General features: G+C 26.2%; 2 protein-coding genes across 4 annotated transcripts; both read right to left on the bottom strand.

Annotated features, from left to right (window-relative positions):
* Positions 1-145: 145 nt before the first annotated feature.
* LOC126900236 (juvenile hormone esterase-like) lies at positions 146-12,666 on the bottom strand. Of its 2 annotated transcripts, XM_050675803.1 has the most exons (8): positions 12,526-12,666; positions 6,087-6,276; positions 5,699-5,993; positions 5,243-5,625; positions 1,351-1,510; positions 1,102-1,286; positions 445-713; positions 146-379 (listed from the first exon to the last, which is right to left on the bottom strand). In XM_050675803.1, exons 2-8 carry the CDS (start codon positions 6,267-6,269, stop codon positions 178-180), a joined length of 1,677 nt encoding a protein of 558 aa, XP_050531760.1. In that variant the 5' UTR covers positions 6,270-6,276; positions 12,526-12,666; the 3' UTR covers positions 146-177. The 2 variants fall into 2 exon arrangements, with proteins under 2 accessions (XP_050531760.1, XP_050531761.1); XM_050675804.1 differs by lacking the exon at positions 6,087-6,276 and having other exon boundaries at positions 12,526-12,655.
* Positions 12,667-14,686: 2,020 nt separating this feature from the next.
* Positions 14,687-27,815, bottom strand: LOC126900230 (juvenile hormone esterase-like). 2 transcript variants are annotated; one of them, XM_050675781.1, is made up of 9 exons: positions 27,649-27,815; positions 19,063-19,160; positions 18,219-18,401; positions 17,857-18,151; positions 17,268-17,650; positions 16,628-16,793; positions 15,844-16,031; positions 15,484-15,755; positions 14,687-15,417 (listed from the first exon to the last, which is right to left on the bottom strand). In XM_050675781.1, exons 2-9 carry the CDS (start codon positions 19,063-19,065, stop codon positions 15,189-15,191), a joined length of 1,719 nt encoding a protein of 572 aa, XP_050531738.1. In that variant the 5' UTR covers positions 19,066-19,160; positions 27,649-27,815; the 3' UTR covers positions 14,687-15,188. The 2 variants fall into 2 exon arrangements, with proteins under 2 accessions (XP_050531738.1, XP_050531739.1); XM_050675782.1 differs by lacking the exon at positions 19,063-19,160 and having other exon boundaries at positions 14,688-15,417.
* Between the last annotated feature and the right edge of the window lie 128 nt (positions 27,816-27,943).

Raw genomic sequence — 27,943 nt, forward strand, 5'->3', positions numbered from 1 at the left:
TGCCACCTTTGCCTTCCTCTGAAAATTTTTAATTCTGTATAAAATGCATATATTTGTTCAATCGTCACTAATGAATAACAACATTTTTCTTTTCAGGTTCAACTGATAATTAATTTTATATAAATAAATATATGAAATGATTCAATTATATTTTAAAATCATTGATGTAATATTTATTTAAAAATATCTATTAAAAGTATAATTGATATAACCCAAGTGAGAAATATGTGGAAGTTTCTGCCAAAATCTGTATTTTTCTACTAACGGATTTTTTATAATTTTTGGTCGAGAAGAATTTATCAGTAAAATTAAAGAGTCTTCCATGGTTGTAAACTTTGGCCAAGACTTTCCATTTGATTGACCATCAATAGTAGGTATACTGAAAAAAAAAAGTTAAATATACCATTAAAGTTTTATTAACTATAACGTGACTCGCATCCATACTCAGTTGAAGCAAATCTTGTCCAAATATTGATCATAGTTTTAGAAACTTTAGTGTCATCATCATTTAAAGTTCGATTTTTATAAAATGATGTTCGAAACAAAAGTGTAACTTCATCTTCATGAGTAACTCCCAGATATTTTTTACATGGACCAAATTGCGTATTAAACGAAAATTCATTTTGATGATCAAATAAATAAAAATAAACTGAAGAATTTAATTTAGCAACCATGTCCATAACACCATATAAAATTACTCCATCTCCAAACAGCTGCAATTTTAAAATAAATTAAATACATTTATATTATATTATTCATTAATTTAATGAGTATACACATAAAACTATTTGGATAGTTTGAATCCATAATGATACAACATATAGACGACATGAGACATTTTAATACACGTGAATGGAGGTCTTGGAGAGCCTCTTCAATTAACATTTTTGTTTAAATGATATAATAAGTAAAGAAAAATATATAATTGCTTATCTTTCCGAAAATTAAGCATGTAAAATTGAGATGTTCTCCGCGAGAGACATGCACTTATCATGAAAAACTTAATTTACTCAAAGAAAAAAAATTGGGAAATTGTTATGAGAATAATAAAATAACGTAAATAGCATTTCATATTCAAGATTATTATACAAAACTTATTACTTGCACTGCTTCTAAAAGTGATTGATTATTTATTCCTTTTGGAAAATATTTATATAATAATTGTTTTCCAATATTATCTATGTCTTCTGAAAGAGCAATATTTTCATACATTAACATAATAGATATCACTCGGTTAAAATCTGTAATAAATTCTGGATACGATAACTCCGTGTCATTACACAAATCTGTAATATACATAAGTTACCATTATTTTATTTTGTTTAAATAATAAATAAAAAACAATTATACTTGCGATTCCAACACCACCTTCAGCAGAATTTAACCCCATTATAACAGGCACTTGAGTTACGGGTTTAAATTCCACTAATGGATTAATACATATGAAAGCATTTGGGCCACAATTTTCGACAGTGGGAGGAAATGCTACCTCAGGATTATTAACAAACTCCTGGAAAGATTATCAAGTTAAATTAAACTGTTCGGATAACCTACAAACCAAGATAAAAATAAATATATTTAATAACCATTATTTACTTTCTACAGTTTTTTAATTTACAAAACTAAATAGTGACATTTTTACCCAAACTGGTTTTCAGATACTCATGTCTCATTTCTTATTCTCTTATTTATTACCTTTTCTCAAATGTTCATTCTATGACTCATGAGCTTTTTGCCTTTATAATTTCCACACTCTTGTATGTCACCTTTACCTTTAAATATCGGCACCACAATACTATTCCTCCATTCATTTGGAATTTTCCCTTCTAATAAGATTTTGTTTAAATGTTCCTTCAACCATCTTATGCCAACACCACTTAGTATTTTCCATACTTCTTGTGGCACTTTATCTAGTCCTACTGCTTTATTATTTTTCATTGATGCCACAGTCTCCCATACCTCTTTCTCACTAATTAAATCTACCAGTTCCTCATTCCACGAGATATCCTCTAATATCTATTTTGGACACTCTTCATTCAGTAATTTTTCAAAATACTCTTTTAACATCATCACTTAATAGCATCCTTTTATCAACATTTTTTATACACCTTACATAGTAATACTCTTTAGACATTTTTACTCTTACTTTTGCAAGTCTATAAATTTCTTTCTTGCCATTCTTAATTCCTTGCCTATCATACAACTCATTATACATCTTAAACTTCGCCTTATTTACTGCACACTTGGTTTCTTTGTACAAGCGTTTATATTCCATCCACTCTTCTCTCCTTTTGCTCTTCTGCCATACTTTGAATTGTTTTTTTCTTACTCTCTATGAATTTTTGAATGTCCTCATCCCACCACCAGTTTTCCTTGTTTCTAGGTATTTTTCTCCCACTCCCATCAATAATCTCCTATGCAGTATTCTTTATACAACTATCAAATCTATTCCACATCGTACTTTCCTTAATCTCTTTACTAACTCTCTCTCAATTTCCACCACCGGATCTTTGATTTTCCTCCTGTGTCCTTTCTGGATTTTGTATATTCTCTTTCCGATACACCAAAATTACCAATAGCCTGTTCTTTAAATAGAGTTTCTTCCACACATTTCAACATTCTTTGCAATTCCTCTTCGTTTTCTGCTATTACTACTATATCGTCTACGAGCTGTAGCATATTAAATTTCTTGCCATTTATCTTTATAACCAAATGCATTTATTCTCTTATTATGTGAATTATCTCTCGGATGTATGCATCGAATATCCCAAGTTGGAGAGTACAATCCTGCCATACTTCTGTTCTTATACATGCTTCCTATTCAATTTCACTAAATCATATAGTTTAACAGTATAGTTTAATAAGTAGTCTCTAATTTTCATCCACACCTCTATCAATGCATTTTTTGTCATTTTTCATTTGATTTTTAAGTTTCATGTATTTCAGCTTATGTTCAAGTGTAGTTCAATTCTTAAACTCTTACTATCTCTGATTTTATCCATCCTTTCCTAGGTATTATAGCTTTAATTTCTTTGATGCTGCTTATGTCATTGTGCTCTTTATAATAACAACTTATTATTTATATTTGTTATCTCATTTATATTTATTTTGTTTATAATTTCTTTAAATTTATCATTTGCTTTTTCTTCCTTTTATTTGTTTATATGCCATCGATCTTTTATTTTCCTTGATACAATTTTCTTGAACTTAAGGTTACTTTTCATTATTAATAGATTATAGTCGCTATCTATATCTGCTCCTGAATAGCTTCAGCAGTCTTTTACTTAGTTTCTAAATCTCTTCTTGATCATAATATAATATATTTGACATCTACCTATATGTATTTTCCATGTATACTTTTTTTTTGTTGAGATGATTGAAATAGGTATTTGTTATTAATAATTCATCTTTTAAACAGAAATATATTAATATGTCTCTCCTTTCATTTCGGTTTCCTAGACCATTAATTCTCACTATGTTCCCTAGGCTTTCTTGTCTCACTACAATGTTCCAATTACCCATAACGAAGAGATTTGCATCTTCTTTTACTTCTTCAATTTCCCTCTCACTAATATTAGAAGTAGTCATGTAGAGTTGGACTGTGATTATATCCTTAAGTTTAGTCCTAAATATTATTCTTTCATTGTACCGCACAAAATATTTTTTCCAATAGCCTTAGTCATTATTATATATACCATCCTCCCCATATCTTGAGTTATTTTTCGCTGTTCATGTACAGAGTGATTTTTTTATCATAACCCACTCAATTACTTACAGAATAAATATATTTAAACATTTCTTTTTTTTTTGGTTATCTTTAGTTACACATTATTCTTGAATTATTAACTATATAATACTTTTTAAGTTCATCCCTTATGCCTTATAACGGTGTCAACTTATTTTTTTAAATGTAAACACATATTTTTAATTTAATAAAATGTTTGAGTTTTTAATTTAATAGTAAATGGCATTTGAATTTTTAATATAACTTTATTCGTTTATTAGATATAAACATTTTAAGTTTTTAATTTTTTTATTTTTAAGTTAATATACATGTATAATACACAAGGTATTACAAATACAGGTAGCTAATTGGTTTTCTATGACATCAATATTCGCAGGTACACGCATTGTTATTATCAATGGTAGTAAGGCACATTGTTGTGAGTTCATAAATATACTATCTGACTATATAAAAAGTACATCTATTGATAGTCATAATTGATAATAAACAATCCATCACAATGACAGCGATGTCATAAAAACCATTTAGCTACCTGTATTTGTAACACCTTGTGTATTATACATATATATTAATTAAAAAATTTAAAACTTTAAATGTTTATATCTAATAAACGAATAAAATTATATTAAAAATTCAAATGCCATTTATTATTAAATAAAAAATATGTGTTTACATTTAAAAAACAAAGTTAACATCCTTACAAGCTATAAGGGATGAATTTAAAAAGTGTTACTTAGTTAATAATTCAAGAATAATGTGTAACTAATAGATAACCAATTAAAAAAATGTTTAAATATATTTATTCTGTAAGTAATGGAGTGGGTTATGATAAAAAAATCACTCTGTATATATCAATATATAATCTCCACTTCATAAATCCCCAGCTCTTGTCCATCTCATTTTTTACAAGCCAAAGATATCAGTCTTCATTCTTGCCATACTTATTTTCATGTTTTCTAGTTTCCCATAATACATCATAGTTCTAATATTCCAAGAAGCTATTCTTCTCTATTTCTTAACATCTCTAGAAGTTCCCACCTGGAGATCCGAACCGGGACTATTTTACCTCCGAAATGTTTCATTTGAGAAAATTTCATGTTATTACTATTTCTCGGATGATTTATACGGTGGTCTCTCCTTGCCTTCCGTATCTCACAGCAGCCACTAGTATACAGTTTCCTTATTTACTAGCTGCTGTTTAGTGTGTAGCTGTTTCTACCATTATAGGTTACCTACACTTACACTCAAATTTGTAGTAGCTGCTGCCCTACTACAAGTTTCTTTTAGTCGCTTCTTACGACAGGAAGAAACACTGATAGTCTATTCTAACCCTGACCAACAGAAGAATAGATAAAATTAATAAACCTAAATTAATTAAGAGCTTAAAATATGTTAAATTGCACATATGTATTGTTTTTTAGAAAAGATACAAAAAAATAATTTTAAAATTAAATTACTTCAAATTATAATTTTTAACTGTATAACAATGATACTTACATAAAACTTAGAATACTGTGTTACCAAATTACTGGCATTAATTGATCTTAGACATTTTAGCATATCGTTTGATATATCGCTATTACATCCAACTAAGTTTGCGACTTTTTTAGCACGTTGACGTGCTATTCCGGGAGCAGAAACTGACCAAGGGACTAATGGAGCACCACTTTCTAAAATTGCTTTATGAAATAATCCTTTACTTAAAGGTGATAGAAAATGATATCCTGTACTGACACTCCCAGCACTTTGTCCAAAAATGGTGACACGATTTGGATCACCACCAAATTGCTCAATATTTTCCTTGACCCAACGCAAGGCTAACACCTGATCTTTTAATCCAAAATTACCAGGTATGACATCATCTTCAGTACTAATGAAACCTTAAAATATTATCATCCATAAATTATAATGATTTTAAAACAATATAGTTTAAGTATAAATATTATAATATACCTAGTATACCAAGTCTGTAATTAGCTGTTACTAAAACTATATCTTTGTCCATAAAAAAATCAGAGCCATACATAGCAGGACCACTCTGACCAAAAGTAAATGATCCACCGTGAATCCAAAACATTACCGGTAATTTTTGAACAAATGTTGGTGTGTAAACGTTGAGATAAAGACAATCTTCATCGCCCTCAGTGAAATTTAAAGCTGTATTGAATTTACTAGCTGGTTGCAAACAAACTTTTGTTGGTTGAGAAGCATCTAATGTCGTTTTCCATGGATTTGCAGGTTCTGGTGACTAATTAAAATTTTTTGAACCATATTTAGAAATCTTATAACGGGTAGATTTGCTAATTAAAACTAATAATACAAATAATAATAATTCCAATACTTTAAAACGAAGTTCACCAATAGGAGGTTTTGCAAACGGAATGCCTGTAAACGAATAATAATATCGATTCGTTCTTGATCTCAAAACTTGTCCATTAATTGGCCCACTCTTAGAAAAAATTAAAGGATAACAATATCCATTTTTAAACAGTACTAAAGCAATTATACAATGTAATAACTTCATTTTTTTTCTAGAAAAAAAATAATAATTTTAGTATTTCCAAAAAAGTTTAATATTTTCATTTAAACTTTCAGTTTCCATACCCATTGCAATGATACATTTTTTATTATTACTTAATTTAATGAAATGTTGAGTTATATAACTATAGAATTATACAATTTTAGCTTCAATGCGAAGCTGAAAAAGTATTAATTTTACCATGATGTATTTATTTATTTATTTATTTTTTGTATGCCTGTCACTACTTTTTCTCAGCTCTCACTAGACTGATTTTTCTAAACTTTACATCAAAAGATCACAAATCATGTCTAATTGAAAAAATTACCCTCAAAAATTGAAACATTTTCTCTCGTTTTCCGTAAATGTTAAAAATCTCCTAAAAATTTACAATTTTTAAAATCGGTAGATTTCGACATTTTTTTTTTAATTACCATAACTTTATTAAAAATTAACAAATCAGAATAATTGTTTTTTATATTGAAATCTTAGATATTTCTTTTTCATTTGATATAAATGGTTGCTGCAACGGTGTTAGATGCAGTCTATTGTGTTCGGGAACGAGATTCGAACCCCACCCGTCAAAATCCCCTTTTTTTATTTTTTCTTCGTTCTATTAAATAGGAGTTAATTATGATTTTGGAACAATCCAATAATTTCTTAAAATTAAACACTATCTACAGATTTGCATCGAAGCGTTTCGTATGATAGTGATTATAATCACTGTCAGATATCATCTATACTTGTCCCAATTATGTCACGTCCATACTGTGCCACGACCTCACTGAGCTACCGTTTTTTCATGATGACATGAAATATTATTCTCTAAATAAATGTTTAAAGTTTTATTGATTACATTCATTTTGCATGTTTAATACATAAAGTAACACTCTATGGTTTTAGGGTTGCTACTATTATTATGACAATGTTAATGCCACAAGTAAACATTACTACGAATATTATCACTTACTCACTATTACGTAAATAAAAATATATATCATTAGGTTGTTATGACAATTCAATACCACCAATATACATTTACATTGATATTATTACTCTAAATCACCATTTTAAAAATTATTTATTATTATGTCATTATGTCATATTATGTCATATTTATTATTATATGTTATTATTATTATTTATTATTATAATTTATATTATTATGTCGATTCTCCTAATACATCAACAGTCAGGCAACCCAATGTTCCTGAATACTTTCAATTACATTACACTATTATCCTTAATATACTTCTGCTTCTGGCAATAATAACATAGACAATTTTCACCTAGTCAAACTCGGAAAAACTTTCTCCAAACTATTTATTATTCTTAGCCTCAACCCTATCGATTTTAAGCATGTTAAAATCACGTTTGATTCGGTCAATAACACCAACTATTACCCCACTTCTCCTTCTTTTACTGAATACGGTTACTTTTCCAATAGTTCTAGCACTTCACTTTTAGTATTGGAATCATCCGGCTAGACAAAAGTATCTTTGAGACTTTTTGGAAGGTCAGGCAAGAATGTTTCATTTAGACATATTAATATAAAAAAAGATAACAACCTTGTTTCCTTAAATTTAATTGAACTTAAATTTTTGTCAGCAACACTTCCTTTAAAATTATCAATATATAATGTTATTTTCGACGTTCCTCCAAAGTCTTGAGGTCACAGATTGATCTTGAAGCGAGTTGTCTGTGCAAAAGGACATTAAAAAAACAATGTCTCATTTTCTGAAGCGTTCTCAATCAAACCAGTTCCAGTTTAGTTAATATAGCATTTACCTTTTCTGAATTTATAAATATACCTAGTGTTGAAGTCGTAACTTCTTCTTCCTTTCCTTTTCTTAGTCATTCTGCCAATTTATATACAAAAAAATATAATAAGAAAAAATTTAATAAAACTCAAGTTTCCTTCATATCAAGAATGATTATCCTAGGCCCATTTCACCTAATGACAGTTTTTTGAAATATATATCCCAAAATCGTAATATTAATTCGCAACTGGATTTCATACTTATCGCTCAGCTACATGCGCGCGATCCTAAATTAATTTTGTCTCCCTTTTAATACGTCAATCAACTATCGAATCTTGATTAACTAATATCCACTACTCTTTTTCTGGAAATGACGACACATGTTTTAGCAGTAATTCTAACTATCATTCTTTCAATATTCTTCAATGGAACATAAGAAGTTTATCTCCTAGAATGTACAATCTTCTTTTTGTCTCTCTAATAAGAAATGATTTTTGCCTCCTTTCTGAAATTTAGCTCCTTACAAACAATCGTATTTCTCTTCCACAGTTCAACATTAGTTATTCTGATCGTATCGACAATATTAGCGGTATGGCTATCGTCTCCCATCATAGTATCCACTTATACTCTATTTCTATTAATCTATTTCATTTAGTCTAATTACATTCCTCCCTCTTCTAATACTCCTTCTATACTTATTGAGAACATTTTTTCTTTAGTTTCTTGTAATTTTATTATAGGCGGTAACTTTAATAGTCACCACCCCTCCTGGGGTGTACTAATCTCTTATCATCGTGGTAACATTGTAACGTCTGCAATTTCTGCCTATAATTTTTGCATACTCAAAACAGGGTTACTTACTCACATTACACGCCTTTCCCAAATAGATTCGGCGATTGGCTTTACCATTACATTTCCCTCTTTCTCATGATCGTTGTCATGGTCTGTCCTAAACTGCATTTATGGTAGTGATTATTTTCTCATTATTATCTCCCACACAAATCCTCTCACTCCCTCACCTTCCTTTTCATCTATCACAACTATCAGATTCAATTATTCGAAAGCTGATTGGGAATCTCTTCAAAATTACATTTTCACCTCTAATTTCTCTCCCATTGAGGACTACAACTGATTTGTATCTACAATTATTGGAACCACTAAATTGTGCGTTCCTTTAATTAAAAAAATCAAAAAGTACTTTCCCTCCTCACCAATATGGTGGTCTCCCTCCTGCACCTACACTATCAATGAGTGCACTAAATCTTTTAAAAAATATACATCCTCTGATCTATTGAGCGACATTTTTAAAAAACGAAGGATGCGCGTCTTTGTTCAAAAAATACTTAAACAAACAAAAATTATGTCCTGGATTTCTTTCTGTTCCTCACTTAATCCTTCATGTAGCCTGTTTAATACCTAGGCTATTACCAAAACATTTAAAGCTGTCTATATCAAACTTCTCACTCTTTAAACGAATCAAAGTTTGATCCATTTTATAATAAGGTTGCTCGCCCCTAAGTCCTGTCCTCAGAACACTTCTCTTCCATCCTTGATTCCAACCTAAGTTCTGAGGCGTTGTGCCTGACTGTTGACGTTATTTTAATGTCATACATGTTCCTAAATCTAACTTAGCATCCGTCGCATTTCATTCAATTTTTCTTCCCTCTGATCTCTGTAAAGTAGTCGAACATAAAATCAAGAAACGCCTTAATTAGTTTTTTGAAAAAAATAACTGTCTTTTCCCTAACTTATACGAGTTTCGAATAAATCATGGCACCATGAAGTATTTATCTGCTCTCACAGACTGTATTTACAAAGCACTTTGTGATAAGTCCTATGTCTTGCTGCCTATGTCTACATCAAAAGAGCTTTGGAATCTGTGCGCATTCCTACCATAATTTTTCTTTTACGACTCTTGTCACATCGTTTCCTCACGTTATCCTAACCTTCCGGTTTAATATTAAATCACACCTCCTACCATGGCTTTCCACAGGGCATCTGCCATAATCCTCTACATTTTAATATTTACATGTTAAAAATAAGTCTCTACATCATCGGAGAAATTATAAAAAATTATTAACTATATATTACATTTATGAAAAATATGCATAAAAGTTTAAGGGATTGATGCAATACTTTTCAAAAAAAAATTGTTTGTTACTTATAAATAAATTTATTGGTCTACAAATAATTTTCATCAGAGATCATAATATACTTTTTTAAGGCCATTTTTGCGCCGATTTCAAATCTGCAATTAAAATTTCGCATATTGACAAAATAATATCAAAATCCTTCTAATTTATATAACAAATATTTATGTTTGATTATTAAGTTATATATGAACAATCAATAAATATATTTTAATTAAAAAAATACGTAACAAGTAGAATGTATTATGCGCAGTATATCAATATAAATAATTATTTAAACACCAAAAGTTCCATAGAAATGCTTACTAAGACTTCTTTAATCATTTAAATTATTTATTACAATAAAACGTTTTTATCGAAATTTTGACCTTTCCTTATAAATTTACTGTTAATAGTAATTATATAAGTTTTTGATCACTTATCAGTCTAAAAAATATATTATTTTATTCCACATAAAATTTTCTATATTATGATATAAATTCTAAACTTGAAAGTTGAGCTAAAATTGTGTTTAAAAGTTCAACATTTTTTAATTATAAACTTTTATAAAAATCAACTTTAAAATATCAAAAATATTATTTGGAATTGAAATTTTGCACGGATTATTTTTAACATATTAAAATTCATAATCACTTGATAAAAAAAAATTTCTTTATTAATTTTTTCATGTGTTTATAATTAGTAATAATCTCAAAAAATAGTCGATAGAAAAAAACTTAATTTCATACTTGAAATCAGCGTAAAAATTTGGTTAAGTAAAGTATATATTCGTCTATAAACATTTAAAAATATTTTATTTTACTAATTTGAATTTATTGTGTAATTCAGTACAAAACTAATTTTATAATTCTATTAATTTGGAGATATTTAATTAAAAAAGGTTTTTTGAAGTGTCATTTTTTATAATAGTGTAATTTTGAGATATTTGTCTGATTTTCTAAAATTAAAGGATTTTTTCCAATATTTGGGAATTATAAGTTCAACAAGATTAAAATCGTGTTCTTTTAATGTATTGGTAAAGTGAGAGCTGAGAAAAATGAATGACAGACACATAAGTAAAATAAATAATATATTTTAATATGAATAAGAAAATCCTTCTCATAAGGGGAGACTAAATTAATAGGATCCTCGATATTCATTGAATATTTTGATTGAATGTTATTTATTATTATACAATTTGAATTTTTTTCCACCTCAAAAAAAAAAATTAAGAAAAAAATGTAGAAAAAGACTGATTTTTAAAATTGTATTTTTTTTTGAGATTTCCCCATTTACCGTAAATAGGAAAATGTTTTCAATTTTTAAGGGCAATGTCTTCAACTAAATATGATTTGTGATCTTTTGACGTATCATTGAAAGAAATAGGTTCATTGACAGCTGAGAAAAAGTGGTAACAGACAAAAAAAGTGTCAAAGCTAATAACCATTTTGATATTATGAAATCATACAAAAGAATTCTTAGGAACTGAAAAAACTATCAAAATTTAAAATAAGCTCTCTTTGATAGGCTAAGATGTAAACATTAGAAACAAGTACTTCTTGAAAAGATCACATTAAATGTACCCAGAATGACTAATTTATTTTTTATTTTTTCCCCTTCTTCCATTCTTTCAAATAAAAATTTTAATTTAATAATCTTTTAATTTGTACATTAAAAGCTCTATTAACAATAAATTTAAAAACACATCATAGTAAAATTAATACCTTCTCAGCTTCGCATCGAAGCTAAAAATAATGTTTAATATATCTTTATTTTAGNTTGAATATTTTGATTGAATGTTATTTATTATTATACAATTTGAATTTTTTTCCACCTCAAAAAAAAAAATTAAGAAAAAAATGTAGAAAAAGACTGATTTTTAAAATTGTATTTTTTTTTGAGATTTCCCCATTTACCGTAAATAGGAAAATGTTTTCAATTTTTAAGGGCAATGTCTTCAACTAAATATGATTTGTGATCTTTTGACGTATCATTGAAAGAAATAGGTTCATTGACAGCTGAGAAAAAGTGGTAACAGACAAAAAAAGTGTCAAAGCTAATTGATTAAATCATGTGACTGAAAATGTTTTCAGTTTTTTCTCACTGTTGAAAATTTTTTTTAAAAATATAAGTCTCTTATTTTATAAATAAATAAAAATTTGTTGGAAAAATTATAACTACTTTTTCATTTTCTAATTGCCATATTCTTAAAACAATGATGATTAATTTTTATATTATTTTAAGTGTAAAATAAAGAAAGTTATTTTGCAAAGAGAAAAGCTGTAAAGATTCAAATATTAATATTATTACAATTCTGTATTATAGCATTATTAATAATAAGTATTATAATATGATATGCTTATTATTACTTACTGTTAGATATTACTAGCATGTAATACAATACATATAATAAAATACGGAAGAATTTAGACGTAACATGGCTACTACCAAATCAGATGGGCACACTCTCATGTGATGCTCTCTACATATCTAAATAACAACAACAAATCATAGTTAGTATTTATTTATGGGAAACAGCTATTTTACCCGAAAATTGGACATTGAGCCATTGAAAGTTTATAGATAATCTATAAGCCTTGCCTTGATGTTATAATAGTATAATTAAATCTATTAAATTTTTAACTTTAATGTATCTTTTCAAATATGAAACGATAAATAAAGAAAAAATTGTTAACTATGTAAATTTATCAAATAATTTATAAAAATGTCTTTATCATAAACTAGAATATCATTATTTAATATTTGTTGTTTTTAAAAAGATTTAATTTTTAATACATTCTGATTACGCCACTAATATAGTATTATTTGAATTAATTGAAATTTGACTTTAGAAAAACAAAACCGTCTAAAATGTATTATTTAAATGAAGAAAAAGAAATAAAAATTATATAAATCAACCGTATGAGTTGTATAAAATTTTATAATTTTGTTCATTTTTAAACTCATAATTATTTCGGATATCCAGAATAATGAACATTAAAATTCAATTGTCCATTTTCAAAATATTGTTTTGAACTATAAAAACAATCAGCAAAATTCTCTGGATCGATATAGAATTTTTCTCTATCTTAATCAAATATTATTTTTTAAATGATAAAAACTACGTAAAATAACTAAAGATCTTCCACAATTATTTATTTTTACCCACCCGATATTGGTAATAATGGCTTAAAGCACTTTAGTTCCAAATTGTTTGCATCATGATATTTTAACTTTTATGCCGCATAAAATATACACGTTAAAAACTTAAAAAGGTTTCAATTTATCTTCCTATTGTAAATATATTAAAGCCTTAAAAATTTATTTTTAATAATTGATGTGAAGCTGAAAAAATTCTTAAATTTTCCCAAAAATTAAAAAAACAATTTTCTACTTTTAAAAATGTTCTGAGAAACTACCCATTAAAGCAAATTTAAAATTTAAAGTTATAATAATATTGACCTGTTGTAAACATTTAAACACTATTAAAAATGTTCATAAATATTAATATTTTTTAATACGGTGTGGACCGTCTTAAAATAGTTAAAAAATTTAACTAAATTTGAATTATTTAGTATGTGTTGGTTTTGAATAATACAAGTGTAATATGTTTTACTAAAAATACGAATTAAATAAATAATATTTATTATCTTTTACTATAAATCTTCCCTTATTAAATAATGAATAAAAATTTAAAAAATGAAATTGAGTTTAGTAAATATTTTATTTTGTAATTTATATGCGTAATTAAAAGTATTTATTATTAAGTTGTTGCCGTGATAAGTCATTACCATGAACATACATTTGATTTTATATTATTACTCTGAATCATCATAATAATGAGAGTAATTGTAATGAAATTATTTTATCATACAAGTTATTGATTGAAATAACTATTATTTATACTAGTTACTAAATTTCTTGTATAGAATTTTTATTAAATTATTATTACACATTATTTTTACTATTCTTTACAATAACTTTAATGTAACAAGAACATTTTAATGACCATAAGAATAGAATATGTGCTACCGTGACGTAGTCGGAGCGGCTGATGAGCTCTCCTGAAATTCAAGGTTATATTAGGGGATAATCAAACAATTTTTATAATATTAATGGTTTTTGAAGAATGAACGTAAATTATTTTTATAATAATAATACTGTATTTAACTGTAAATAAATAAATCAAAGCTCTCTTCGAATAAATTAAAATACAGAAATGTACGCCGTTTCATAGGTATAATAATCCTATTCGTTATCATATAATGGCAATTTTATCTTTTTCATGAAATTCTTATAATTTAATGAAGCTCTGCAGTCAATTATATTTAAAGTTAGTTTAATTACTACTAATACAAAATAATACATTTTGTTGATAATACATTTTTTTTTCAGTTGTTGCTAATACAAATTAAAATTTCTTTTTAAAACTAGTTAGGTATTTCACTACTAACTATTATTTATCATTTAGTTATCATTTTTTTAATTTTAGTCTAATATAAACTTTAGTCTCATTATAATTCACAAGCTACGTTTAAAAAGGTTATTCAATATACAAATTACATTTAAAGATACAATTATATATTTTAGTATATTTGTAAGACTATTTACAATTATTAATGAGGTACAATGTTATGTCAAGTTTACACAATTTTTTTTATAATGTAGGTATTATTACACCCGACTTATTATGATACTAATTAATAAATTTGCATATCTATATCTAAACACAAATGATTAAAAATTGTTATTAAACAACCAATGGAAATATTTTTGTGGTGTTTAAAATAAAATTAAAAATAAATTAATATACAATTAGTTCAACCAGAGGTGGAACTATGGAATGTAGGAGTACCCCCCCTAAAAATTCATTTTTAAATAAATAATTTAATAATTGTATTTAGGATATTTTAAGACTGTTTTTCAAAAATTTTTTTGGTTAAAAATAATTTTTTGACATTTATCACATTGTATCAAATTTTATATTTTCTTTAAATAAAGTTTGAGTTAATATTTCAAAACATTTTTTTAATTCATTATAGTTCAACTTTATTAGATCCTTTATTGAAATCAGTATTTTTTCGAGCTATAAATTTATGTAATCTTGATAAGATGGGAAGATTATTCCAAAATTGATATTTCTCATTAAATGAATTTTTCTTGATTTGAGGCTTACTTGAATTAATATAGAGAAGCTGAAAATTTTCAACAGATGTATATGCAGGCCATAATTGTCCATTTATCAATCCATTTATTGTAGGAGGCCTAAAAGCGTGTTAAAAATATTACACTTAATAATGAAAAAATTAATTTTTAATCATTTTTACTTACTCAGAAGAAGTGGCAAAGTTTGACCAAAGATTGATCATAAACCTAGAAAATTCTTTATTCTCCTCATTCAAGTCTCGACCAAAAAGATCTTTATAGTTAAACAATTTGATAAGTTCATCTCCATGACTAACACCTAATGGTTTTTCACAATTTCCATAAAATTTATTTAAAGTAAATTCACTGGAATAGTCATATAGATAAAAATACACCGGAGAAGTCAATTTTTCAGACATGTCTATAGCACAATAAAGAAAGCTTCCATCTCCAAACAACTACAAAATAATTTTAAAAATGTTATATATATCATACACATAAATTAGAATAAACATTGTAATAATTTTAAATTAATAAATGTATTACATCTGATAAATTGGCGTGCATATGATCTTCAATTTTTCTCGCTGGAATATATTTGTCCATTAGTCTTTCATTAATGTGTATTATATCTTCTGACATTGCAAATCGATTATAAATCATAATTTTTGGTATTATACGATGAAAATCAGTTATTAATTCAGGTTCCAACAAAGATGTTTTATTGAAAAACCCTAAATATATCATATTTTTAATTGTATTATTCTTTTAATTTTATCTATAATGAATAATATCTAATTTTTTTTTTGCCTACAAAATATGTCATAATTTTTATTGACAAAAATTATATTCTACATTTTTTTCAGATATTTACCATAAACATCTTACAATAATGTAAGAAAGGAATATTTTGATGACATCAAAAGCAAATATTTAATACTGAAAGTCTATTGTAGAGAATGTGTTAATACTTATGTTCTACATTAGAATTTAATTAAACGAGAATTTATTTATAAAAATTAAATGTATAACTATATAAATGACTTTAAATTTTATTACAAAAAATAAATAAATTGCAAAAAGTTTTTTTTCACTTAAAAAAATATTGGGTTTAATTGTGTTTATTTTTGCACTTGTATATTTATATTAAAGTATCTACAGTTATCCCATTATAATCTCAATTCTTCTATTTCTTAGATATTTCAAGATTTGATTAAATAATGTTTTTATGTTTCACACTGTTGTTGAAATATTATTGGGAACTTATAATTTGCCCACTATATTCAGATAACGTCACCCAGCAAATTAGTGTTTTATAGGTTGTACTTACTCGAAACAAATAAACCTCCCTCGGCAGAATTGATGCCAATTATAGCTGGTACATGTGATTCTTGTTTGAACTCAATTAGAGGATGGTGACAAAGGAAACCTTTATTATCGATATCACATTTTTCAACAACTGGTGAAAATAGAATAATTGGATGCGTCTTCCACTCCTAAAAAAATATTTCTAAATTAATTTTCAGTGTCAAAATTTCAAGAAAAAGTAAAATTTCAATAAATACACAATTAACACATAGTTTAATATAATCATTAAATTTATTTCTTTATCATTTTAAATTGTCAAGATATCTAATATTTGTTGAATCAATTTTTGAACTAAAAAAATGAATTTTGGTATACTAATTAGTGGGTAATTAGTTAAATAATTAATTACATAAACCATTAATACTTAATCTATATTATAAAAAAAACAACATTTTTACATTATTAAAAAGCTTCAAAATTAATTAAATCACTACTGATTTAATTTAAATTTTAAATTATTTTGGGTTTAAAAAATGTGAGCAAAAAAAAAGAAAATAGAAACATTTTTATAAAGGTATGTATAAAAAAAAATCTGCTGTTCATTAATTAATCTTTTATTATAATAAGTAATCAATTTCCTGAATAATAACTTGGATACATACAAATAGTTTATAAAATATTTCGGCAATATCATTCGCCGAAAGTGATCTCAAGCATTCTAATATTTCTTCAGAAGTGTCTTCATTACAACCAGCAATAACTGCAACTGCCTGGGTACGATGGCGAGATAAACCTGGAAATGGCGTTGCCCATCTACATGCAGAAGTACCACTCTGTAGAATAGCTTTATGAAATAGCCCCTTGCTCATTGGTGAGAGCATGTGATATCCAACACTGGCACCTCCAGCACTCTCTCCAAAAATAGTTACACTGTTAGGGTCGCCACCAAAATATTCTATATTATTTTTCACCCACTTCAACGCCATTACTTGGTCTTTAAGGCCAAAATTACCAGGTATAACGTTATCTTCAGAACTAAGAAACCCTATTAAACAAGAATTTTTAACAGTGCAGTAAGTTTATATTATATGTTTATGTATAACAATAGTTTCAAAGACATCTTATACAAATTGACATTTTTGAATAACGAATTAAATTTAATTAATTTAAATTTATAACCCATGATAAAAAAACCTATGTATATGAATTATCAGCTTTTAAAAATAACCTACAGAATTAAACAAAACATACCAAATATACCAAGTCTATAATTTATAGATACTAAAATTATATCCTTATCCATAAAATACTGAGGTCCCCCAGAACTAGATCCACCACTTCCGACAGAAAAACCACCACCATGTATCCAAAACATAACGGGCATTTTGCCATTAATTTTTGGAGTGTATACATTTAGGTAAAGACAATCTTCTGACCCAATTATTTTGTTGTTCTCCGATACAAAAAAAACATTTTTTTGAACACAAACATTTGCTTCTCTTGTCGCATCCAAAGTTTCATTCCAAGAATCTATTTTTATTGGGGCCTACATTAAAAATACAATTCTACACTAAAAAGTAATTGTTTTCAAAGTAATAGTTTTAAAATTATACTTCAAATCGTAATTCATTAATTGGAGGCATTGCATATGGTATTCCTGTAAACGAATAAAAATTACGACCATTCCTAGATTTCGCAATTCGACCTTTTAATAATCCATTTTTAGTGTTTATTATTGGCTCACAATTTGACGATACAAACAATAATATCAAAATTGCGCATAAAAACATGTTTTTCTAAAATCAAAGAAAAAACATTAACTATTCATATGTTTTAGAAAAAATTATATCAAAACATCTTACCATAGTTATTATAAATTAACTAAATTAATTTTTTAATATTATATTTGGCCTAAAAGTCTTAAAAAATCAAATTATTACATGTTATATTGATTATAATAATGCTTCATGTTACATTAAAGACAATGTTTTAAATATATACTGACTTCAATACTTTATCTATTAATAAATATAAATTATACAATCTATTAGTAGATATATTAGCTTAGGGTCAATTTCAACAAAATTTTTAGAAGGGCTAATTATAAGTTATGTCTCCCTCCCTGATTTTTTTTCTATAATCATTTAAGTAATTTTTCTGAAATTTCGGAGGAGCTAATTTTGAATATGATAGAGACTAAACCCCTCTTATTTTATTATCGCCCTTGTAAAATATCTTTGATGCGTCATTTTCATATGTATTATTATTATTAGACAATGGCCCGTGGATTCTGTAATTTTCCTATATAAATAAAGTAAATTATAATAATTTTATTTAATACACTAAAGAAATATTATTTTATGAGTAATAAATATGAATATACCGTAACAACTAGACTTCAATGCGAAGCTGAGAAGGTATTTTAATTTATTAATTTATTTATTTAATTAATTTTACCATGATGTGTTTATTTTTTTTTGCGTCTGTTGCCACTTTTTCTCAACTCTCACTGGACCAATTTAGATAAACAATATATCAAAGATCACAAAACGTATCTAGTTATAAACATTACTATTAAAAATAAAAAAAATTTCCTCGTTCCCCGTAAATAGAGCAAATTTCCAAAAAAATAACAATTTTTATAATCGATAAATGTCGTCATATTTTCACTTTTTTTTTATTAAACTACCATAACTTTTTAAATAATTCACAGATCAACATGAATTTTTTTTATATTGAAACCTTATATTGTAATCCCTTGTGTATTATAAATATATATTAACTCATAAATTTGTAACTTTAAATGTTTATATCTAATAAACAAATTAAGTTTCATTAAAAATTCAAATGCCATTTACTATTGAATTAAAAACTCAAACATTTTATTAAATTCAAAATATGTGTTACCATTTAAAAAAACAAAGTTGACACCCTTACCAGGCATAAGGGATGTACTTAAAAAGTATTACATAGTTAATAATTCAAGAATAATGTGAAACTAAAGATAATAATAAAAAAAATTTTTAAATTATTATTATGCTGTAAGTAATTGAGTGGGTTATGATAAAAAAATCACTCTGTATAGTATCAAGTATATCCTCTTATATATTTGATCCCTAAAATTAAAAAGTAAAATGTGTCTATTGACACGCAAAAACATAAACAAGTAATAAATTTTGATACAGGTAAGGTACCTGTAATATTACAAATATTAAAATATTTTTAAAATAACCAACAAAACATGTTTAAAAAAGTTAAAATTATGAAACTACAAAAAACCTAATATTTAAACTAAAAAGAAATATTTAACAACACACAAACGATGTACAACGCTTATATTAATAGATGATTATATTTATCAAGATTTTATGGTAATGTTTAAATGTATTATAAAAATACATTAGAAAATAGAAGACCAAAAAAATAAGATCAAATTCTTATCATTTACATTTGAGACCAGGATTGTCAATGAAACAAGTGAATTAATCATAAACCCGTTTACTTTTTTTGAAGTCATTACTTTAATATTTTATGTTATATAAAAATAAAACTATAAGACTCATTCATTTAGCCCAGCCTATGGCACACTAAAATTTATAAGAATTCAATAGCATTAAAAATAGGATAGCAATAAAAGGCCTTACTTAATACACCAAGGTGTCATTGGTTAAAGTTTGTTATAGCAACAGTTATTAATTAAGTTCATTATTTATATGAGTTTGTTAAAGATTTCATGGATTGTCAATCTATTTCAAATATTTTTAGATAAAGCTATGTCTTTATTTTAGCATTTATATTTCAAAAACTGATGATTTTAAGCTAATTAGTATTTTTTGTACAAACTTAAAGTTTAATTAGCTGTATTCGTCAAGACTTAATATTGAAATTAAATTCAAAAATCCATCTATACCCTGTAATACATATGATTCTTTTTCTCAGTATCAGTTCATTCAAAACAATATACACAAATCCCACCAATATGAAGAATAATGCATTTGGCTAATGAATATATAATCCCGCTTTTACAAATTTTAGAACTTAACTTAAAAGTTTGAAATTTATAAGTGTACATTCATGTATATTTAAAGACCATTTTGCGAAAAATTCAAGATGGTCTTACACTTTGACTCAAGCTTCCAACAGTTTATAGTTCATATTATAGCTGAAATAATGAATTTTTAATATGAATACAAACTTTGAATGCTCATAACTCATTCAAGCCAAAACTTGAGAGTCTGTAATTTGTCCAATATATGGGTAATCGTAAAAATTAATTTTCTCAGAATATATTGAACATTTTTAATTTTGTTAAGAGAAAAAATATTTAATTTTAAAACTCAACAATGTTATTAAGTTAAATAATTTCTTCTTCATTCCTACATGGATAAAATAACTTATCTTTAATTTACTTTGACGGTAATTAATATTAGCTTCGATGCGAAGCTAATTTTCAAACAATTTGATTTTACAATTTTATTATCCAATGGACCGTTCATCTTAACATGGTTTAAATACAATTGCACAAATAAGAGGGAGTCCCGGGTCTAAATCCCCCTTAAGTATTTCAAAACTCGAAAATTGTGTAAGGTAATTTTAGCTATTATCCAATTATATTTTACAGACAAAAATATTTATTAATTTTGGTAATACAGTATAGTAAATTAATAATTTTGTTTTAGCCTACTTTGCATTAGTAAAAAATTGTTATCGCCTATTGTCATTTTCTTAAAAATGTAAAATATTAAATCGAGAATTTTCACACAAAAATAGCATTTGGTAACTATATTCATCGTGAAGACAAAATAAAGTGCAAAATTTATTTTTCCATAATAAAATGTATTACATTATTTTTAATTTAAGATATATATAAAAGTGTCAGACTTTCCAGAACACTTTCAAAAGTTAAGTTGAAAAAGTATATTTTTCGTGAAAAAGTTGTCATTTCATTTGATTGCTATCACTGTAGTCGCCCCTCGCGAGAATAAATTTCTTATTCATATTAAAATTATTGTACTTTATTTTAGGTTTTAGCTTCGATGCAAAGCTGAGAAGGTATATTTTTGTGACTATCATTTATATTACTCTACTCTAATTTGACCTACTTTTTTCAACGATACGTCAAATGATTAAAATTCGTATCTAGTTGAAGATATTACCCTAAAAAATTGAAAAGAAAATCTAATTTATCAGTTATACAGTTACTTATCCCATGTTCTCCATACAGACAATTAAAATCATTCATTTATAATATTTTCTAAGTATTTATTGACGAATCAAATTCGATATGATAGGTTTCAATTACAAAATTAAATCATTTTACTTTGTAATTTAATAATTTTTTTATTCTATTTGTGTGTGCTACTACTAGACTTTTTTTTTTTTTTTACGCTTTTATTAGCCTATTAAGGGCCATGGCGGCCTCCCCAAAGGAGGAGGTTTCTTAACCATTTATACTCCGGGACGGGTGGTTAGTCCGTCGCCGGAGGTGGGATGGCGACTCCAAATTACCGAACTGATCTCTCGTTCGGTAAATGAAGCCGCCGTGACCGAGTTTTGAACCTGAGACACTACGCGTCAAGCACTGCCGCGTTACCGACTCGGCCACACCGTTCCACACGACTACTAGACTTTAATATTCCAAATTTTTTGGTAACATGTTGCTATATAAATGACTTCTAAAAAAAATGATTGTTAGTTTCTTCTAAATTAAGAATGGATTTGTACAATTATAATGAAATTTTATAATACGCTCAATTGAATAGATCTTTTTAACAACTTTTTTTGATTGTTTTTTTTTTGTTAAAGTAAATCATTAAAATTAATTCTGTTCATATTTCAATTGTAGATATTTTTAAACACCAAAAGTTACTAGGAAATTATTACTATTATTTCTACTTAAGTTATCTATCATGATAAAATGCAAAAAAATATTGAGCTTTTCTAATAAATTTACTACAAATAGTAATTATAAAATATCCTGACTGCATATTAATCTTAACGATACAATTTTTTTAATCTTAATAAAATTTCCTATTTAATGATGTCAATTTCAAACTTGCAAATTGAGTTAAATGTTATGGTAATTAATTAATTTTTTTTATAATGTCTCCGTAAAAATTACAATTTTAAATTATTGAATATCAATTTCATACTAAATTTAATTACTATAATTATTATTTATTCATATATTATAATTATAAATCAAATAACTAATCGGGATAAAATTAAGGGAACAAGAGTTATTGTTGCTTTTGAAATAATTTCTTAAAATTAAACACTATCTACAGATTTGCATCGATGCGTTTCTTATGATAGTGATTTTAATTTAGTTTTAAAACTAAATTTTTTTTAATTAAATTAAAGTTAAAACTAAACTTTATAGAAGTTATAACATATTTTCTAAAGTAACTTGTGAAGATGATGCTTGGTTTGAAAATGACCACAAAAACAAATGATAAATTTAACAGTGTTGAAGTATTTAGATGTTAGAACGTATCACGAAGTTAGAATAAGAAATGAAGAACGCATTAAAACAAAAGCAAAGCTAAGAAAGACTATTTATTTAAATCACGATTAATTTATGTTCGTTACTGTTTTACTTTAAGTTTTGGAAAGAATAATTATTTTTAGTTTTACCTTATAATTCATTGCATAACTTATACTAATTAATAATTACTAACCATTAAAAAATAAAAAGTAAAATGTTATCATGTAATAATGCAAACAAATAACCTCAATTTACTATCACCACAGTCTTCACTGGTAAACATCAATGTCCTATCCATGTTTATAAGATCTATGCATGAAGAAAACTTGTACCCTACACTGATACGTTCATACATTCAGATTTTAAACGACTTCTTATTTTCACTGATAACTGCTCAGGGCAAAATAAAAATCTAGGAATAACTAGATTCATGACTTAAAAGATGTAAATCAGTAATGATGTTTCCTTTACGCAGATACAATTTTATGCCGTGTAATTTCGCCAACATTAAAAAAGGCTTAAAAAGTGTGGAAAGAATATAAATGTTAGTTAAGTACATACATGTTATCAAAAGAGTATTTACAATTAATAAACAATTTAGTCATAAAAACCAATCATAATGATGTAGAGTTTAGTATTTTCAACTGAATGAACAATTGGAGATTTTAATATCAGGATTTTAAAATTTATAATTTTTCTTCCGTGAAATATATTGAATAAATTATTTTTGGGGTATTGAAAGAGCGTTATGAAATTAAAAATGCTATACCATAAAAAAGTTTAATCATTATAATATTTATTTAGGCTTAAAACATTTATTAGGAAAAAATCACAACCCACCTATACAATTTTTGATCTCTAAAAAGCAGTAATAGCGATAAGTTCTGGTAAATTAACACAAAGTCAAGCATCTGAAGCATTTTCTATTCACGCATCTACTTTATTTAATAGAGTAAAAGGTCGTAGAAACCCAATTTCTTGCAATTTAGGTCCTTAAAGTGACAATTTTGAAAAAATAATAGAAAATTGTTTAAAAATAAGCGTATTTATGTAATATTTGTATGATAAACAAAAACTTAGAAGTATAGTTAAAGAAATATAGATAGAAACAATATTAAAAAACTTTTTTGTGATAATTTACCTGGGCTTGATGTAATTGGTACTACAGTTTTATGCATAGGCACAGCGATTTATGCTTTAAAAAGCCTGAACTCCTTCAAAAATTAAAAGACGCTCATAATGTGGTATACGATTATTATAAAAAGGTAAATGAAATTTTCTAAAATAATAATATTCAAAAAGCTTTTAGCTTCGATGCGAAGCGGAGAAGGTATTGATTTTACTATGATGTGTTTTTTTTTTTATGTCTGTTGCCACTTTTTCTCAGCTCTCACTGGACCGATTTCTTTCAAAAATACGTCAAAAGATCACAAATCGTATCTAGTTGAAGACATTACCCTTCAAAATTGAAAAAATTTCCCTCGTTCCCCGTAAATGGGGGAAATCTCCAAAAAAATTACGAATTTAAAAATCGCTAATTTTCGAAATTTTTTCAATTTTTTTTCTTAAAACTTCCATAACTTTTTGAAAAATCAACAAATCAACATAATTTTTTTTTATACTAAAACCTTAGATATCTACCTTTCATTTGATATCAGTTTTTTGAAAATCTATCGCTTAACCTGTTCATTGAGGGGGATTTAAAATGGCAACTTTTTTTCTTTTAAAAATTCTTTCAACTTAATTTTTGAAAATGTTCCGGAAATACTGCGTCCTTCAAACATATATCAAATTAAAGCTTATTTTATGTACTATAAAATGAAAAAAAAAAATTTGTCCCGACACTTTTTCTTCTACATTTAAACGGCTGCCGTAGTTAAAAAAACACTATTTTTGTGTTAAAATTTTCGATTTTCGATTTTTAATTTTCAACTTAAAAATGCTATAACTTTTTGAAAAATGTATATATCAGCACAAATTTTTTTTTTCTAAATACATTATAAGTACATCTTTCATTTGACATACTTTTTATTAAAATTGGACAATTTCCCCTTATATAGGGGGCGTTCAAAACTTAAAATATTGTAAAAAACATAGATCTTTTTCAACTGAACTTTTGAAAATGTTCCGGAAATACTGCGTCCTTTAAACATATATCAAATCAAAGGTTATGTTATATACTATCAAATGAAAAAAAAAAATTTGTCCCGACATCTTATCTTCTATGTGCAAATGGCTGTCGAAAATTTAAAAAAAAATGTAATGTTTGTGATAAAAATGACCTCGATTTTAAATTTTCAACTTAAAAATGCTATAACTTTTTGAAAAATGTATATATCAGCACAAATTTTTTTTTTCTAAATACATTATAAGTACATCTTTCATTTGACATACTTTTTATTAAAATTGGACAATTTCCCCTTATATAGGGGGCGTTCAAAACTTAAAATATTGTAAAAAACATAGATCTTTTTCAACTGAACTTTTGAAAATGTTCCGGAAATACTGCGTCCTTTAAACATATATCAAATCAAAGGTTATGTTATATACTATCAAATGAAAAAAAAAAATTTGTCCCGACATCTTATCTTCTATGTGCAAATGGCTGTCGAAAATTTAAAAAAAAATGTAATGTTTGCGATAAAAATTACATTTTATCGGGATGTTTTTTGTACTTAAAACTGCCATAACTTTTTCAAAAATGAACAAATAAAAATAATATTTTTTTGTATTGAAACCTTAGATATTTCCCTTTCATTTGATATAATTTTTTTTGAAAATCTAACACTTATTCTGCTCACTGGGAGGATTTAAAATAGTAACTTTTTTACAAAAAATAACTTTTTCAACTTAATTTTTGAAAATGTTCCGGAAATACTGCGTCCTTTAAACATATATAAAATTAAAGCTTATTTTATGTACTACAAAATGAAAAAAAAAAATTTGTCCCGACGATCTATCTTCTATACGCAAATGGCTACCATATTGAAAAATATGCTATTTTTGTATGAAAATTATGGGTTTTGTATTTTATTTTAATAGAAGTTGATGTTGCTTTTGCAATTATCCATCAATTTTTTAAAATTAAACACTATCTACAGATTTGCATCGAAGCGTTTCTTATGATAGTGATTTTAATCACTGTCAGATTAAATCTATACTGGACCCTACTATGCAATGTCTCTACTATGCCGTGACCCCACTGTGCTACCGTTTTGTTTTTAATGCTGATGAAAGTAAATTTTGAACTGACCCTTCAAGAAATAATGTTATAAAAGAAAAATCAAACCCTTAACCATGTTTCAGCTTGTATAGTAGCTGATAGTGATTTTTTACCACCTTTTATAATATATAAAAGTGCTACTGTTCAAGCTCGTTGGATTTCAGAGGTGACATTCCTACTAAATGACATACTCATTTCAATTGGTTGGGTTGATATTATTTTTATATTTTATTATTAAAGCATTTATTAAATATTGAAAAAAAAGAAATTATCTTGAGTCTAAAAAAAAAGTCCTCTTTCTGCATGATAGTCATTTATACATATAAGCTTAAGAATTATTGATCACCTTACTGATTAATTGCAATCTCTTGATAAATGTAGCCTTTAAAACCATATGAATAAAGAAGTAAATTCAATTTGGTAAATCAGTAATGGGGAAAGGACTTGGTAGAGTACTAAATCAAAGTTTTCAGGAATAATCGGTAGTGTGTGGTTAGAAGAAATGAAAATAAAAAATATAATTATAGGTTATATAAATACTGGTGTTTTTCCTGTGAATAAAAATTAATTTTCTTTGTCATACTGTGAACCAATTGATTTAAATGACTATTTAAATTATAAGTCTAAAATACCTTCATCACTAGTACCTAAATACTCATCAGCAAGAAGTAGATTCAGCTGTATTACCCTCAAAGTTTCAGATAGCACAAAAACTTATTGAAAACGAAGTAAACTGTAACTTACGTTCTACTTCTTCAAGTTTCAATATAAATAAATTTCTGGTTAATAATATAATACAACCAGACCAAACTGGTATTGTTGGAATTTTTTTAAATGCCTAGTAAATATGTAACTACCAACAAGTGTTCAAACCAAAAATACAGAAGTAATTCCTAGATTAAATACAACTCGTTATGGAGAAAGAATTACTACAGAAAAATCTGTATGTAGATTACAGGACGTAAAAAAAAGTAGGAAATAATAAAAGGAGAGCTAAACCTAAACGTAGTCAAAATATAAAAGAAAACACTATCATAAGACTTCGTAGATATGGAGATAAGCTATCGCGCGATATCAAATCTACAATTGTTCCAATAAATATTAATACAACAATATTGTGTACATTGTACTTAATTTAAATGAAATTATAGTACTTAGTACATATTATAAAATAAATTAATATTATTTTATTTTAAAATGTTTTTCTGTGCTAGCTATTATTGTTGTATTACCAGCGATAATATAATAACACAATGTTTACGTTTTGCTATATTTAACGGCAATAATACGACGACATACTGATGAAGCCAATATTAAATAAACTTAAACGTACCTTTTAAATCTTAATCGTAGAAACGTAGTTGAGCAAGAGAAAAACAGTAAAACAATAAACGTATAAAACGTAAAATAATATTGTACAATACTTAGTAATAATACAGATAAGATAAAAACGAGTTTCATTTAATCTGTGGTAATAACGCATGACTCTACTACACGTACACAACTATATATCCAAATAAAATATAATTATGTATTATATTACAGAAATAATCGATAATGCTAATCGCAATGAATCTGTCGCGTTGGCCGTTATCTGATGCTACTCATATCTTAATTCTAAATAAATA

This window comes from Daktulosphaira vitifoliae, unplaced genomic scaffold (genome assembly GCF_025091365.1).
Source record: "Daktulosphaira vitifoliae isolate Bord-2020 unplaced genomic scaffold, ASM2509136v1 Scaffold_3, whole genome shotgun sequence".
NCBI classification, from domain to species: Eukaryota; Metazoa; Arthropoda; class Insecta; order Hemiptera; family Phylloxeridae; genus Daktulosphaira; species Daktulosphaira vitifoliae.